This window comes from Mandrillus leucophaeus, unplaced genomic scaffold (assembly GCF_000951045.1).
Source record: "Mandrillus leucophaeus isolate KB7577 unplaced genomic scaffold, Mleu.le_1.0 Scaffold214, whole genome shotgun sequence".
In the NCBI taxonomy this organism is placed as follows: Eukaryota; Metazoa; Chordata; class Mammalia; order Primates; family Cercopithecidae; genus Mandrillus; species Mandrillus leucophaeus.
The window spans coordinates 1,043,361-1,057,321 of record NW_012102188.1 but is presented as its reverse complement, the minus strand read 5'-3'; the positions used below and the strand labels follow the sequence as shown (position 1 = coordinate 1,057,321).

Below are 13,961 nucleotides of genomic sequence, written 5' to 3'. Positions count from 1 at the left end.
CCTCAAATGTACCACTCTCAACAAATCTTGCATTGACTGATACTCTCTGTCAACCAGAGAGGATGCAGGTAGGAAAATGAATGAAATTTCCATTCTTCGGTGTTTACCAGATCTCTCAGGTTGTTTGCTTTGGGGAAGTGGCTGTTGCAGGGCTATGGGAATGTGTGAAACACTTTGCTAGTGAAGCCAGCTGAGGCCTTCAGGACCAAATGGCAAAATGAATGACAGACGACCCTTGCAGTAGCTTTGTCTTTCTGCAGAGCAGACTTCTGTGAGTGTTCATAACAGTTAAAGAAGTGACATGCCGGGAGAACAGAAAAGGGTGCTAATGATTTACTAGCGAAGATAAGATATTATTAGGAGTACGAGGTCAATCAGATAAAGATACCATATACACAACTTGGATTTGGGCCCATTCTTTAATTTATTCTGAAAGGAAGAGGAGGAGGAAAGGATGGGGCCTGAGAGTGTCAGCAATTGGCTTCCCACGAGCTGCCTGTTTTAACACTCTTTGTGATTTATTTCAATCCCATCTTTTAAAAAGGTACAGCAATTTGTTCCGTCTTTCCTGCTTCCTTCTCCTCTTCCTCCTCCTTCTAAGATGGCAGGGAGAAACTTTCTTAGCGGTCCCATCAACATTGCCATACAGCTTAGAAGACTGGAGATATTTATTCTCAATGTCCTCAGCTTACTTTCCAACAGGAGCATTATTTGAAAGACGATCTGCCAGCATTCAGCTGAACAGACACAAATGAATAGTGAGGCGAGAGAGTGGTTCAAAGGCTGGGGTTGCTCTCAGGTCTGATGAACCCTCCAGCACTCGCCATCATCGGCTACAATGTTGATAAGACTCCATCACAACTTCGGATCAAGAGAGTTTCTTTATTCCTCCAAACCTTCCAAAGCACTTTATGGACCTTGTGTTTGGACAACACCTCCATGAAGCTTGGAAGCCAAGAAGTCACATCTTCACTGAACAATTCAGGAAATTACAGGGCAGAGGTGAAATATGACCTTCGAGGGAAAAGCTGGCAGTGGAGCCCAGGTCTTCGTTTTGCTGGGATGGTTCCCTGCCATTATTCTCCTTTCTCACGAAAGGATCCTGCACAGTTGATTTACGGCATTTGTAAATAAAGGTGGCTATGTCAGCCTCCTGCTTGGAGAAAGGAAGGCAGCACCTTGAATGCTGAGAGAGTATCTCAAGCTTACTCTTTACTTCCATTACAATATCTCAGAAGTTATAACAGACGAAAACAGGGCGAGGTGGTCAAGGTAAGACCGGGGTCAGCAGGGAAATGGCGTGTGAGGAGTTTCTCATTAGAAAACACAAATGGGGATTTGGATTGGTTCTTTTTCTTGTCTCAGAGATCTTCTTCAGAACGACTTCCCCACCCCCACTTTGTCTTTGAAAGTTTTGCCGTGTTTGAATTGGCATACTTACACATTGTAATGATTTTTCTTTCATCAATTAAAAACAAAGCTATTTTTTGGTCAAGGGTCTCCTGAAGCAAAGTTAAGAAACAGAATAAGAAGGTTTTGAGTCATGCACAAGACTAAAAATTAGCTAATAAAAACCTCTTTTTCCCCTATTTCCTCAAAAGTCAGTTCTCAGAAAAACAATTGTGGATGCACCCTGTTTACCAGCAACGCTAAAAGTTCAAGAAAAGAAAGACATCACAATATTTACACTCAGGCAAATCACTGTTCATCTATCGTGTCTGATCCTGCAGATTTGGGAGTGGGCTCCTGTCCTGCCTGTCAAAGGGAGAGGAAGCAGTGTCTGGCTAGCTGGTCCTGTATTTGCTCCTGTTGGCTCACTGTCCACCACCAGTTTTGTTTTTTGTTGTTTGTTTTCGTTTTTTGTTTTTTCTAAGACTGCTGGCATCCCTTCTTTCTAGATCATCTTGTCTTTCTTCTGATATTTTATTTTCATGACTAAGATCGCTAGGACCCCATCAGAGTATATTTCTGATGGCACAATGCTACTACTTCCTGGTATATTTATTTCATTCTCAATATTTGAACCTCTGAATTAAAATAATAGTGATAATAGCCAGCATTTATTGGCTCTGTGCTTTGTGCCAAGCATCATGCTGAGTGGGTTCGTACCTTATTGCAAAGGTCCCCCCATGCTGCTGGGGTAGGTGTCATTCTCCCAGTTTTTGGGTTTGGAAACCAAGGCTCAAAGAGCTCCAACAACTAGTGGAAGGCTAAGCAGACCAGACCTGGGCACTTCTCCACTTCCTCAGCCTTCCAAGAGGGGCCCCAGCACTGATCTTCAGTCTTCAGACCTAGGTTGTTGTTGCCTCAGGGAGAGACAGATCAAGGAAAGTCAGGTGGTTGTTAGCTAACAAGAGCAATGTTCTTCCAGAGGGGCAACAAGTGAGGGACAGGGCTGGGAGCTCCTGCTCCTGGAGGTCAGGTGGGCCATGCAGGCAGTGGGCAGGGAGCTCCTGCTCCTGGAGGTCAGGTGGGCCACCCCTCCACCCATCAGCATCTTGCAGCCAGGCAGATCCCTGTGGAGGCCCCTCAGTGACAGAGGGAAAAGCCCCCCGCAGCCCGGAATTGGCCTCATTGAGAGTGTCCCCAAGGAGAAACATATAGAGGATGCCAGCAGCCCAGAAGGCTGGAGAGGGAGCTCATCTCTTCTCCGTCATAGCCACTGCACACAAAAGTTGGAGCCAGAAGCATCCACAAGTGTCCCTATGCAAACAGGGCAGGAGGAAGGAAATCCATTCAGTGATTCCTCCCCGGGAACATCTCTCCAGAGGCCTGACTATGCAGCAGGAGCTAGCTGGGCTGCAGAGCCACAGCCAGGGCCCGTCCTCAACAGTCAGGGTGCTGGGTGGATCTGGTCTATGCTTGCTGCCTGTGGACCTGAGGCCCCAACCCACACAGCAACACCATTGCACCCAGTGGCTTCCCAGTGCAGCCATGGTGGATGCCCAGGGACAGGCAAGAGTGAGACCCTTCTCCACACCAGCTCCCAGGGCACAGAGGCTTCTCCTGTGGTGGCGCCACGTGGAGCCACGCTTGAGTCTGCAGTGGGTCTGGGGACAGCCACACACAAGCTCAGGAGACACACATGGCATCATGTGTCACCTACAGCCACTCCACACACCAACACATATGCACACAGGTACCAGCATATACCCACCGCACACACCCATACACATCACAAACACCTCACTCCACATGCAACATAGACACCCACACCCAGCCACACACAATGCACATGCACCACAAACATACATACTGCATACACACACAAGCTACAGAAACCGACGCTCATACTGCACACATGTCATACCCACATCCAGCCACATCACATACTACATCCATGCACACATCCACCAAGACACCACACTTATATTCACCCATGCATTCCCACACACCATACCACACCAAACATTCTAAACACACAGGCATGTATGCACAGCTATACACACATACCATAGATGTGCACTCACACACACACACAACCACCTCATGTGCATATAGGCACCCATGCACCAGACAACCCGTGTCCTCTTCTGCACCCACACCTGTGTCACACATTAAGGTACATAGAACCCATATGACCTTGTCACCCACCCATACCCACACACTCCGAACACACACATGCTTGAGTGCACACTTTCGTTCTCATCCGCCCCATGGCTGACTCTGCTTCCACTAAGGCAGCCTTTCCAGAACTGTCGAGGAACTGCCAAATACCCTTCCTTTTAGAGATGACCGTGTGTTGAGGAGTCAGTGTTCGTAAAGCGGCTTCTTGGGGAAATATAATAGCAGATATAAGGTACTCTAAAGTGAGGGTATCCAAGCCAGATAGGCATTGTCAAGTGAGGGCATGCCTGAGAGTGAAAGGCAGAGCTGAAAGGCATTATGAACTCATTTCTGATAGGCATGGACGGGACCACCCTGAGCGAACTCAGGTACATGGTCACCTCGCCTGCAGGGACCAGGGACAATGCTTACAGAGTCAGTGTGTCTGCTGCCTATCAACCCTCTCAGATATGAAAATAATGGGATAGGAATTGGTGGCAAGGGCTGGAGGTAGAAGAGTCGTAGTTTTCGATGGTATTTGTGCATTCCCTTCTCAAATTCCCTTCTGGCAGGTGGAACTCATTTCTCACTAATTTCCTTGCTGCATGTTGGTGGTTCTCAAACATTCCATCCTCTGCTCCATCCCCATTAGCTGAGTCGGGGAGGCCTGCCTGGGGCCCAGGAGTCCCTGTGTGATGTCTCCACCCTCTGACCAGCGCCTCTGAAGAATAAAGACCGAATGCACTCCTCTAACAGGTACTCAGCACCTAGCTGAGGCAAGCATAAAGAGCAGAGCTAGCAACTGTGACAGCCCCCTGGGATCTTGCTGAAATGCAGATTCCAGTGCTAAGGTGTCCGGGTGGGGCCTCTCCCTTTTTGACCCAGCAACATCAATATTTTTAATTTAATTTTTTAATTTTTTAATTTTTTTGAGATGGAGTCTCGCCCTGTCACCCAGGCTGGAGTGCAATGGCACAATCTCAGTTCACTGCAATCTCTACCTCCTGGGTTCAAGTGATTCTCCTGCCTTAGCCTCCCAAGTAGCTGGGATTACAGGTGCGTGCCACCACACCCGGCTAATTTTTTGCATCTTCAGTAGAGACGGGGTTTCACCATGTTGGCCAGGCTGGTCTCGAACTCCTGACCTCTTGATCCACTCACCTCAGCCTCCCAAAGTGCTGGGATTACAGGTGTGAGCCACTGGGATTACAGGTGTGAGCCACCGTGCCCGGCCACAACATCACTTTTGAGTAGTGGGCAGTTTTTGCAGAACAACATCCACCCTCATCCCAGCCCGTGTGGATCCTCACACAGCCCTGGCAGGAGGCAGGGCCAATGGGGGCCACTGGTGTCCCCTGCTGAGGAGACTCCACTGGGGTCTGCAGCAGGAAGGGGTGCCAAGCGCTCAGCACCCATCAGTCAACTTCCAGTCGCCCTGTTTTCAGCCATTGTCTGGTGTCACCCTTCCCAACTGTTGCTTACCGTTCACAGTCCTTTTTAGGGAAGAATGACATTTGATTTTACACATCTACAAAATATAAAATGGCAGCATAATAGAGGAATAGGGAGAAGTTCATCACTCTGGACTTAAATATGGGATGCAGCATTGCATGACCATTTTTGTGATATGGGAAAAATTGATTGTCCTCACTAAAACTCAGTTTTCTTAACTGAAACAAAGGGATGATCACCTTGACTCTGGGGCCTGCCTATGCACACTGGAAAATAACATTGTAAACCACAAAAAATGTCTCCAGAGCAAGCTAGAATCTTAGGTGGTAGCTGGGATGATTATAAAGGTGCACATTTTTTAATCCATCTACATAGACAATCATCACTGAACATACTAAGTACCCTAGACCTGAGTAGAGTGAGGCTGAGGTTCACGCGGGACTAAGGGAGAGGGAACTGAAATCTACCCCATTCCAGCAGGAGCACTCAGGACAGCTTTCAAGATCCTGCTAAGTCATGTAAAGCATGTAACAGACCATGATTCCAGCAACAAGAGCATCGTGAGAAGTAGGTGAATCTCCAAAAGGTAATCCAGGTCTCGCATTGGAGACAGCAGCCCTCCCTAAACACTTGTGAGGCAAAGCCAACTATTCCTTCTCATGGACTCTCTTTTACTGCATAAAAGCAAATATGGCTCAAAAGTACTTTAGTTTTAATAAAACAGACATTTAAATCTGGAAATTTCAAGTAGAGCCATTTGTCAGAAAACCTCAGCAAAAATAAGCATGATGCAGCTTGTCTAGATCTGAAACCCTCACTGCTTTGATAACTGAGTTAAAGAACTCAACACGGGGGTTGGCTTAGGTGAAGCCAGATAGGGCTGTCTCAGCCACAGTGCATTTCTCAGCCAAGTGCTCACACACGGAGCAGGGGAGGAAAGCGGAGTGTTCCCACTAAGTTTCATCTCCACCAGATCAGTTTCCTCTTCCTGCCATTTTTGATAAAGTGAGAACATGTGGATCCAACAGCTTCTCAGGGGAAGGAGCTGCCTAAAGCCCATGCCAGGGAGGCCACATGTGGCCCTGTCAGCCTGGTCATGGGCACAGAACGTGTGGCTTAATCCCATTCTTGCTGTGGTTCGAGTATGTGCAGATCTCACTTCAGACAAACTTGCAAACATCTTAGAGATACTGGAGGAAAAAGGAGAGAGTCTGGAAGACCGGGAACAAGAAAATACCACCACCATTTTCCAGGGGAATGGATTCTAAAAACTACAGAAGAACACACTTCCTCCAAGTTCCAAAAAAACCCAGAGGAGACACGAAATAAGGCTCACAAGCTTTTGGGAAGAAAGTGGTGGTCTCAAGGAAGCAACATAAGTTCTCTAAGAGAAAGTCATTCCATGCTAACCTCATTTCCTGTTTTGACGAGCTTCACCAGAACAGTCGATTAGGGGAATGCCCCAGAAAGTGTGTCTTGATTTCAGTAAAGCATTTGAAAACCTCTCACCCTATCCGATCTAAGATACAAAAGATGGGCCAGATGATGGTGTGACCAGGAGGACTTGCAATTGGCAGGACACTCGTCTCCAAAGAAGGCCACCTCCTGGCTCATGGAAGTCCTGCCTGCCTTTGCTCCCTTTGCAGCTGCTGCAGACAGCCAGGCTGCTCCTGAGTCCCCAGTTGGACAGACAATTCCGTGCTTTCTGCCCACAGTCAAGTATGGTTTGAAATGACTCTGCAGCTCTACCCATGAGAAGGTTGAGGACCCAAAAGCGAGGATGTCAGCCTGGCGTTGGTGGTTCTGCACAGGGGACATCCTTTGGAGTGACACAGGACCTTCTTCGTGGAGAGCCAGGGGCTCTGTCCTGTGTTCTGTCCCATTCACCATTTAAAAAACACCTTGGAGGCTGGGTACGGTGGTTCACGCCTGTAATCCCAGCACTTTGGGAGGCTGAAGCGGGTGGATCACGAGGTCAAGAGATTGAGACCATCCTGGCTAATATGGTGAAACCCTGTCTCTACTAATAATACAAAAAATAAAATAAAATAAAATAAAATAAAATAAAATAAAATAAAATAAAATAAGCCAAGCATGGTGGCGGGTGCCTGTAGTCCTAGCTACTCGGGAGGCTGAGGCAGGAGAATCACTTGAACCCGGGAGGTAGAGGTTGCAGTGAGCTACTCCATCCAAAAAAAAAAAAAAAGACACCTTGGAAGGAGACATGGTAAATGAAGGCATATTTACCAAATTCACAGATCACACAAAGTTCTGAGGAAGAAATGGCTCCCAAAAATGTAGGCACAAGGGTTAGAAACCTGGGATGCAACCAAAGGGAACAAATGTGAAGCTCTAGTGTCTTTTAAAAACACAGTCCACTGTAGGATTAAAAATCTATGTCAATTTGTTTCAAGTTATGCCACTAAGTACTTACGTGTGGCCAGGGATGCGAAAACAAAACTTGTACTTTTCAATGCTTTCAGCAATATTAAGCTCTGTCTTAGGGTGTTAGACAGGCTCTAAAAAGCCCTCCCCTCCTTATCTTACGGCCTTGTTGGGAGGACAAAATAAGTCAGAGATGGTAAAGTGCTTTGAAAAAGGGAAAGCTCTGAAATTCAAAATAGTATTATTATTTGTTGTAAGGTGCTTTCCCTCCAACAAAAAAAGAAAATCTGGCAGTCTGTGAGTGATAAGCAGAAAGTGATTCAGCTTTGGTTCTAATTCTCCATCTCTAACCCCAATGAGTCGAGTTTGCTGGGCCACCTGACTAAATCCGTGACCTCCGAAAGGTGGCACTTCCAGCACTCTGCTTTTCCGAAAGTCTCGTGAATTCTTGGATTACACGAACTAAACAATAATTTAGAAGGCTCCTTTCTAGAACTGGGTCTTCATAGATACAAACTGAGTAAACCAAGGGAATGAACGCCAAAGTACTTAGGTCTGGGCCTTAGATTTTTACAGATACAATCATGCATTGCTAATGAGAAGGATACAGTCTGAGAAATGCATCGTTAGGCAATTTCGTTGTAATGCGAATATCACAGAGTATACTTACACAATCCTAGATGGCATAGCGCACTACATGCCTAGGCTATATGGTATGGCCTATTACTCCTAGGCTACAAACTTGTACAGCATTTCAGTGCACTAAATACTGTAGGCAATTGTAACACAATGGTAAGAATATGTGCATCTAAACATGTCTTCACATAGAAAAGATAATGCATTGTGCTACAACATTATGGCAGTTGCAACATTACTAGGTGATAGGAATTTTTCAGCTCCCTTATAATCTTATGGGACCGCTATTGTATATGCAGAAACATCATTGAGTGCATAACTGTATTTTCAATGCTTTTCAGTCCTACAATGCAGTGCTTTGAAAGTTTGTCGCCCTTGCTGCTGCACAAGCCCTGGCTTGAACATGGAAGAAAAATATACAGCAAATCCAAGACAGGAGGGCTTGTTAGTGAAGTTAACAGACAGAATTACCTTAAAGTCCCTTCAGGCTTAGCAGGATTTCACTTGGCAGTTATAGGACTCCAGGTTCCCCTGGACCACACTAGCTCATAGACATGTTCTGTATCTGCATAGTCCAATATGGCAGCCACAAATCACATGTGGATATTTAAATTTAAAATAAAAAGGAATTTTAAAATTCAGTCCCTTGGTTGTACAAGCCACATTTTATATGTTCCATAGATATCTGTGGCTAACAGCTACCATAGTGGATGGTACATTGAAAGACCAGTGTTTCTCAGTCTTGGCTATGCATTGAAATGACCTGCAGAGTTGTAAAAAATACTGATGTCTACAACCCCTCACTCCCCAGATTCTGATGTGATTGGTCCAAGCGGATCCTCGGTGTCTGGATTTTTCATAGCCCCTGGGTAATTCTAATGTCTGGCCAGGGTCAGAACTACTGCCTTAACCATCTAGAATTGTGTGGTCACTTCTCTTTTGCTCTTTCTCCTAATATCCTTGTGAACTAACTATCCTGCAGGCACCATATGGGTTATGTCTGGTCCTCCCTGCACCTGTGACTTCCATCTTTTTGAGGTCATAAATAATCCTGGGGGTGAGACTGGGAAATGGGTAGAGAATGTGGTTTCATCCCGCTCAAGAACACAGAAGAAGAGTGATCACTTGGGTGGAGATGTTCTTCCCAGTGGAGCCCCTTGCACCTGGGCAAGGGTGTATCCAGAGGGACCAGAGTTAGGTGTGTGTCAGCAACTTTGCCAACCCACAGTTGGGCCTGGCTCCCCACATCCTCAGGAGGACTGTCCCTGATGTCCATGTTACCCCTGTACACTGCCGTTGCACATGTTACCCTTGTACACTTCCTTCTCTTCTGCTAGAACCTAGCCAGGTAGAACCAGCAGAATCTCAGGGCAAGGTGGAATCTTTGTATTCATCTCATCTGCTCTTCTTAGTGTTCTTCTGGGAAAAGTAGCATCCAGAGACACCCAGCTGAGGCTAATTCCCTCCACAACACAGTGGTCCTTATCTTCCAGGATGGGGGCAAATAATGTGAACTTTAGGAAGTTTATCAGCAAGGCAAAGTTTGGTTTCTGATGAGAACCTGACTATCCAGACAGTAGAGCGTTCACGATCACCCTTTTCTGCTGGGTGATGTCCCAGAGGAAAGCCTGGGTCCTCACCCCAGTGAGGCCATTCACCAGACTCAGATCAGTTTCCTTATCCGCCAAACATGGTCAGAGCACTGGGCTGCTCAGCATCTCAGTGTGCCTGAGAAGTAATGAGAGGATGAACTCAGTCAGCCCATAGTTGTTGATGAGGCTCAGATCTCAAACACCGGCGACAGACCGGGAAATAAGAGAGACCACAATCTGCCTTTCTAGAGCAGAATTTTGGGAGTGGAGTGAGAGACAGACAGATAATTGAACATTCAGAATAAGTGCTGATAATGGTAAGTCTATGAAAAAAATAAAATAAAATCACAAGATAGAGAGAAACGGTGGGGAGGAAGGAGAGTTCTCTCAGGACATGGTGCTCAGGGAATTCTCCCTGAGAAGGGGGCATTTGGGCTGAGACCTCGATATGCATTGCAATGAACACTACATGCACGTAGTGGCTTTTGTGATCATTATCATGGCCTATTGGTAAACTAATTCCAACAAGTACAAAACAGTAAACATGGTCATTTAAAATTATTCTTGGATGTTTGCTAAGCTTAAAAGTGAAGATTGCCAGAAAGTTCTGGAAGGCTCCTACTAATGGCCTCTCTGGTCATGTCCTCAGGAGGGGGTCAAATTGTCCTGCTTGAGGTTGGGGAAGAGAGTGGGATTACACAGAAGGAAGGCTTCGCTATTTCACCGTTGTATAGACTGTTCAGGTGCCAGTCTCAGAGTGTCAGAGTTCAAGAGAGCATTTAGGAAATCGGGGCATCTAAGTGAAATGGGACGGAGCCGTTTACCATGATGAACTGTGCAGTGTGCCCAACACTTCTTCAGCAGAGCCCACTCAGACTTGGCTAGAGGTGCTGGGTGGGGACCGGGGCTGAGTTAATCCCACCCACTGTTTTGTCTCCAGAACCCAGCACACAGCAGGCCCGCAAGAAATCCTTATGGGATGAATAAGTGAAACAGTAACGGATGTGTGAGGGGAGGGAGGCAGCAGAGATGGTAGATGTCTCTAGTGGAAAGCCCGAGGTGAATGGAGATCTTGGGGTCACAGTTTATAGGCCACGATCAGGGTGGGTGTGAAAAGAGGTTTCCAGATGAAGCTCAACGTTTCTCTCAAATGTCAGTCTGCCCACACTGACTCTACAGCAATCTGGGAGAGATACAAGAAGCAGCAAGGCAAGCGTGGCTGAGTTATGAGAGAGTCAAGCCCAACACACATTTAAAGATGTCAGACGAACTGTGTGGTAATGCCAGGGTTCCCTCAAACACCTTTCAATCAGTGCTTAAAGATAGCTAATAAGCAAACAATTCTGTTTTCTTTAGTTTTGCTTTTAATGAAGGACAAGGGATTAAGACACATAGAGACTGGCCAGACAAATGGGAAACCGACCAGACCCGACCATGACCAAAATATCACAGGCAGACCACCCGCAAATGCAGAGGCCTTAGAGTCCACAGCGGGCAGTCAGAACCAGGCCCCAGGGAATCTTTCAGCTGCATCCCGTCTGTGATCGGCGGGCAACAGGTAGAGGTGCTGGAGGGGGCTGAGTCCTGATTTTCGGTGTCTGTCATATTCGATCAAGTGTGTCATAGAGCTTCCTGTTTCATCTCCCAGTTATTCTGAAACAAAAACATGCATGAAAAACACAGGTCACTGCCAACCACACTGACAGTTGCTCTAGTACATGGAGACTGAAAAGGGAAAGACATATCATGAATGCCACAATAAGCCAGAGAATCAAATTTATCAGCATCTATTCAAATATTGACAAGCAACAAACATTGCTGGTGGCAACAGTGGTGCAGGGCATGGGGTGTCCACATAAACAGAATTCAGAAGAGACTAAAAAGGCAGATGTTCCCAAAAGCCTGCTGCTTTGTTTGGGGCCAACTTGTGTGTTCATTGAAAAGTTGACTCAGTTCTGACTTCCTGGTCAGAGTCTGACTCCTGGTGGGCCCTGAGGCTCTTCCCCTACATGCCCCCGTTGACTTGGATGAAGAGTCACACAAGGACTTACAGGATGGCACAGGTGTTTGCCCAGGTGGTGCCCTGCACTCCCCTCTCCAAGGGCCCAAAGAGACCCAATGAGAGATCCCCATGGAATTCCAACCCAATGAGGTCCTGAGCCTCCCCGGGAGACATGGCCTCCCAGGTACATCGAATAATCACGACAAACCTGGGCCAAGCAGCCTCGGTGAGGTAGAGGGAAGGGTAGATAAAAAGTGGGGCCCCGACCAAGCAACGTCCCTGAGGACAGCACAGGACTGACAGCAGCTCCAGAAAGACTGTGATTCTGTTAATAACTGCTCTGCTGCTTGAGACCAGTGTGGTCTGGCTCACTGTTTGCAGAAAATCATTCTCAGTCTTCCAAACACGTGAAAGGATACTTCCAAAGACAGACAGAGGGACGGCAGAATCAGAAATACAGATGGCACCATCTTCCCAAAGTCCATACTGTAGCCCCACAAAACCAACTTCATGCTTAAATCTGCTGCTCAGACACACTTTGGGGAGAAAGCGGTTTTTCCAGGAGCGAACCAGAGACAGCACTTTCATGGGAGGGAGGTCAAATCCAAGACTACCCGCTATTTCCAGCCATATTCACTATGGATGAAGAAGGGATAGCTCTACCCATGACTGTGCAAAGCTTCCTTGGGAACCCTGCCGTCCCTTCCACATACAACCTGTCCAAGGCGCAACCCTCAGTTCACCATGAAAACCCACTGGCCCTGCCGCTCCCCATTTCCTTTGGTTAATATTAGGCACAAATTTTTCTGTAAAATGAGATGAGGGGATGTGATTTTGGAAAAGCTTCATCCTTCCTCTTGAGACGCATTCACAAGATACAGTAGCACACAAAAGACCCAGAGAAGTTAAGAAATAAGAAAGCTGTTTAAATTATTGTGCACTTCCTGAACATATATGGGCATAACTTTTTTTTTTTTTGGCACACCGTATTTTTTTTTTGTACACTGGCCTTTGCTGGCATGGTTCTGCTGAGTGGTGTTAGGAAATGTGGCCGAAGATGGGTTGCCCAGCCCACAGGGCCTGGCAGAGCTCTCCTCCTCCTAGGGTCTCTTGCAGCACTGCAGGCCAGGGAATAAAGCTTCTCCTGAGCCGGTAGCCCTGGCTGCCAGGACATGTGGCAATTGTGACAGTCTCTATTTATCTTTTGAAACCGTATTGTTCCTCCCTCCACCCCGGTATCTTTCCCAATGTCTTGTACAAGTGAGTTAACAGATCCATACAAACCCCTACAGTCTTATTTGTTTTTTCCTTAAAGGCCTTATTGGCTAGTGACAGTGAAAAATCGAGCTTCCTGAGTCTTGACGAACCTGGCCCCGTGATCCCTACACATTCTGGGAGGAGCACTGCCCAGATGAATCTGTTGGGAAAGCCAGCTTCCCGTTTTGAGTCCTATGAGCTAGCATTTTCTAATGTGGCTTAAAGTCCAGCATCTGGGCCCAGGATTTCATACACAATGCCTTCCTGGGTGGGCAAAGAGAAACAGGAACTAAGTAATGCATCAGTGGCCGGTAGGGGTGGAAGGGGAAACCTGGTTTCTTTAGTTTCATCACTGAAATAGAGAGGTGGTTTACCAACCCGTGCCCCTCACCAGTTACCCCCACTTCTGAGTGCGATGAAAAACCAAAATGCAATAGCCCAGGAGGGCCACAGTATGGAACACCCAACCATGTGGACCTTGGGCCAAAGTCACAGAGTGAGAGGTGGCCACCCTTAAGGATCATCAAACCAACCCTTCACTTTGCAGGTAAAGAAAGCAAAGCTCACCGAAAAAGGAAGTTGGCAACCTTCCCAAGGTCACTCTGGATAGGACACAGCTGGGACCGGGACCTGGGTCTCTCCTACCTCTCCTACCTTTGGCTGCTGGCCAAAGCTGAGAAGACTCTGAATTCCAGTTCTCCATTGCAAGGCCTGAGCTGGCTTGTCTGGGAGGTTTTGCAAGGATGAATCAGCCCTACGTTGGCCTGGCTGTCTAGTTATCACTGAAGAAACCCACGACACTTCATCTGAGAACTAAAAGTTTTGCCCCTAATTCAGAGCCGATCACACATGGCTTCCTAGATGCCAGTGTACACTGGGAGTGGGTGGAGGCCACCAGTGCCACCCCAGTGTTGAGGCAGCCCTGAAGAAGCTTCTAGTCACAGACAGGGCCACTCTTACTCTTGGCTTGGCTGACCTGCTGTTCCTGCAGGTGTCTAATATTGAGGAGCCCCCAGGTAGGCCTCCCCACTGTGGGTACACAACCTCACTTCCCCCCAGATCTGAGAGATGGCCTCAGGGTCACACACATC

The 13,961-nt window shown here is 47.1% G+C and overlaps 1 protein-coding gene across 5 annotated transcripts in view; it reads right to left on the bottom strand.

The window, feature by feature from the left end:
- The window catches only part of LOC105540031, a 293,057-nt gene that overhangs the window by 216,749 nt on the left and 62,347 nt on the right, over window positions 1-13,961 (bottom strand). For 2 of the 5 annotated variants that reach the window (XR_001006136.1, XM_011980521.1), the window contains one exon: window positions 10,953-11,264. The exons of the other annotated variants lie outside the window; for them this stretch is intronic. Coding sequence is in view for 1 of the 2 variants with exons in the window: in XM_011980521.1 (XP_011835911.1) it covers window positions 11,260-11,264 (5 nt within the window). In the remaining variant the exon portion in view is untranslated. Of the gene's footprint in view, window positions 1-10,952; window positions 11,265-13,961 lie in introns of those variants that run through there. 5 annotated transcript variants of the gene reach the window in all.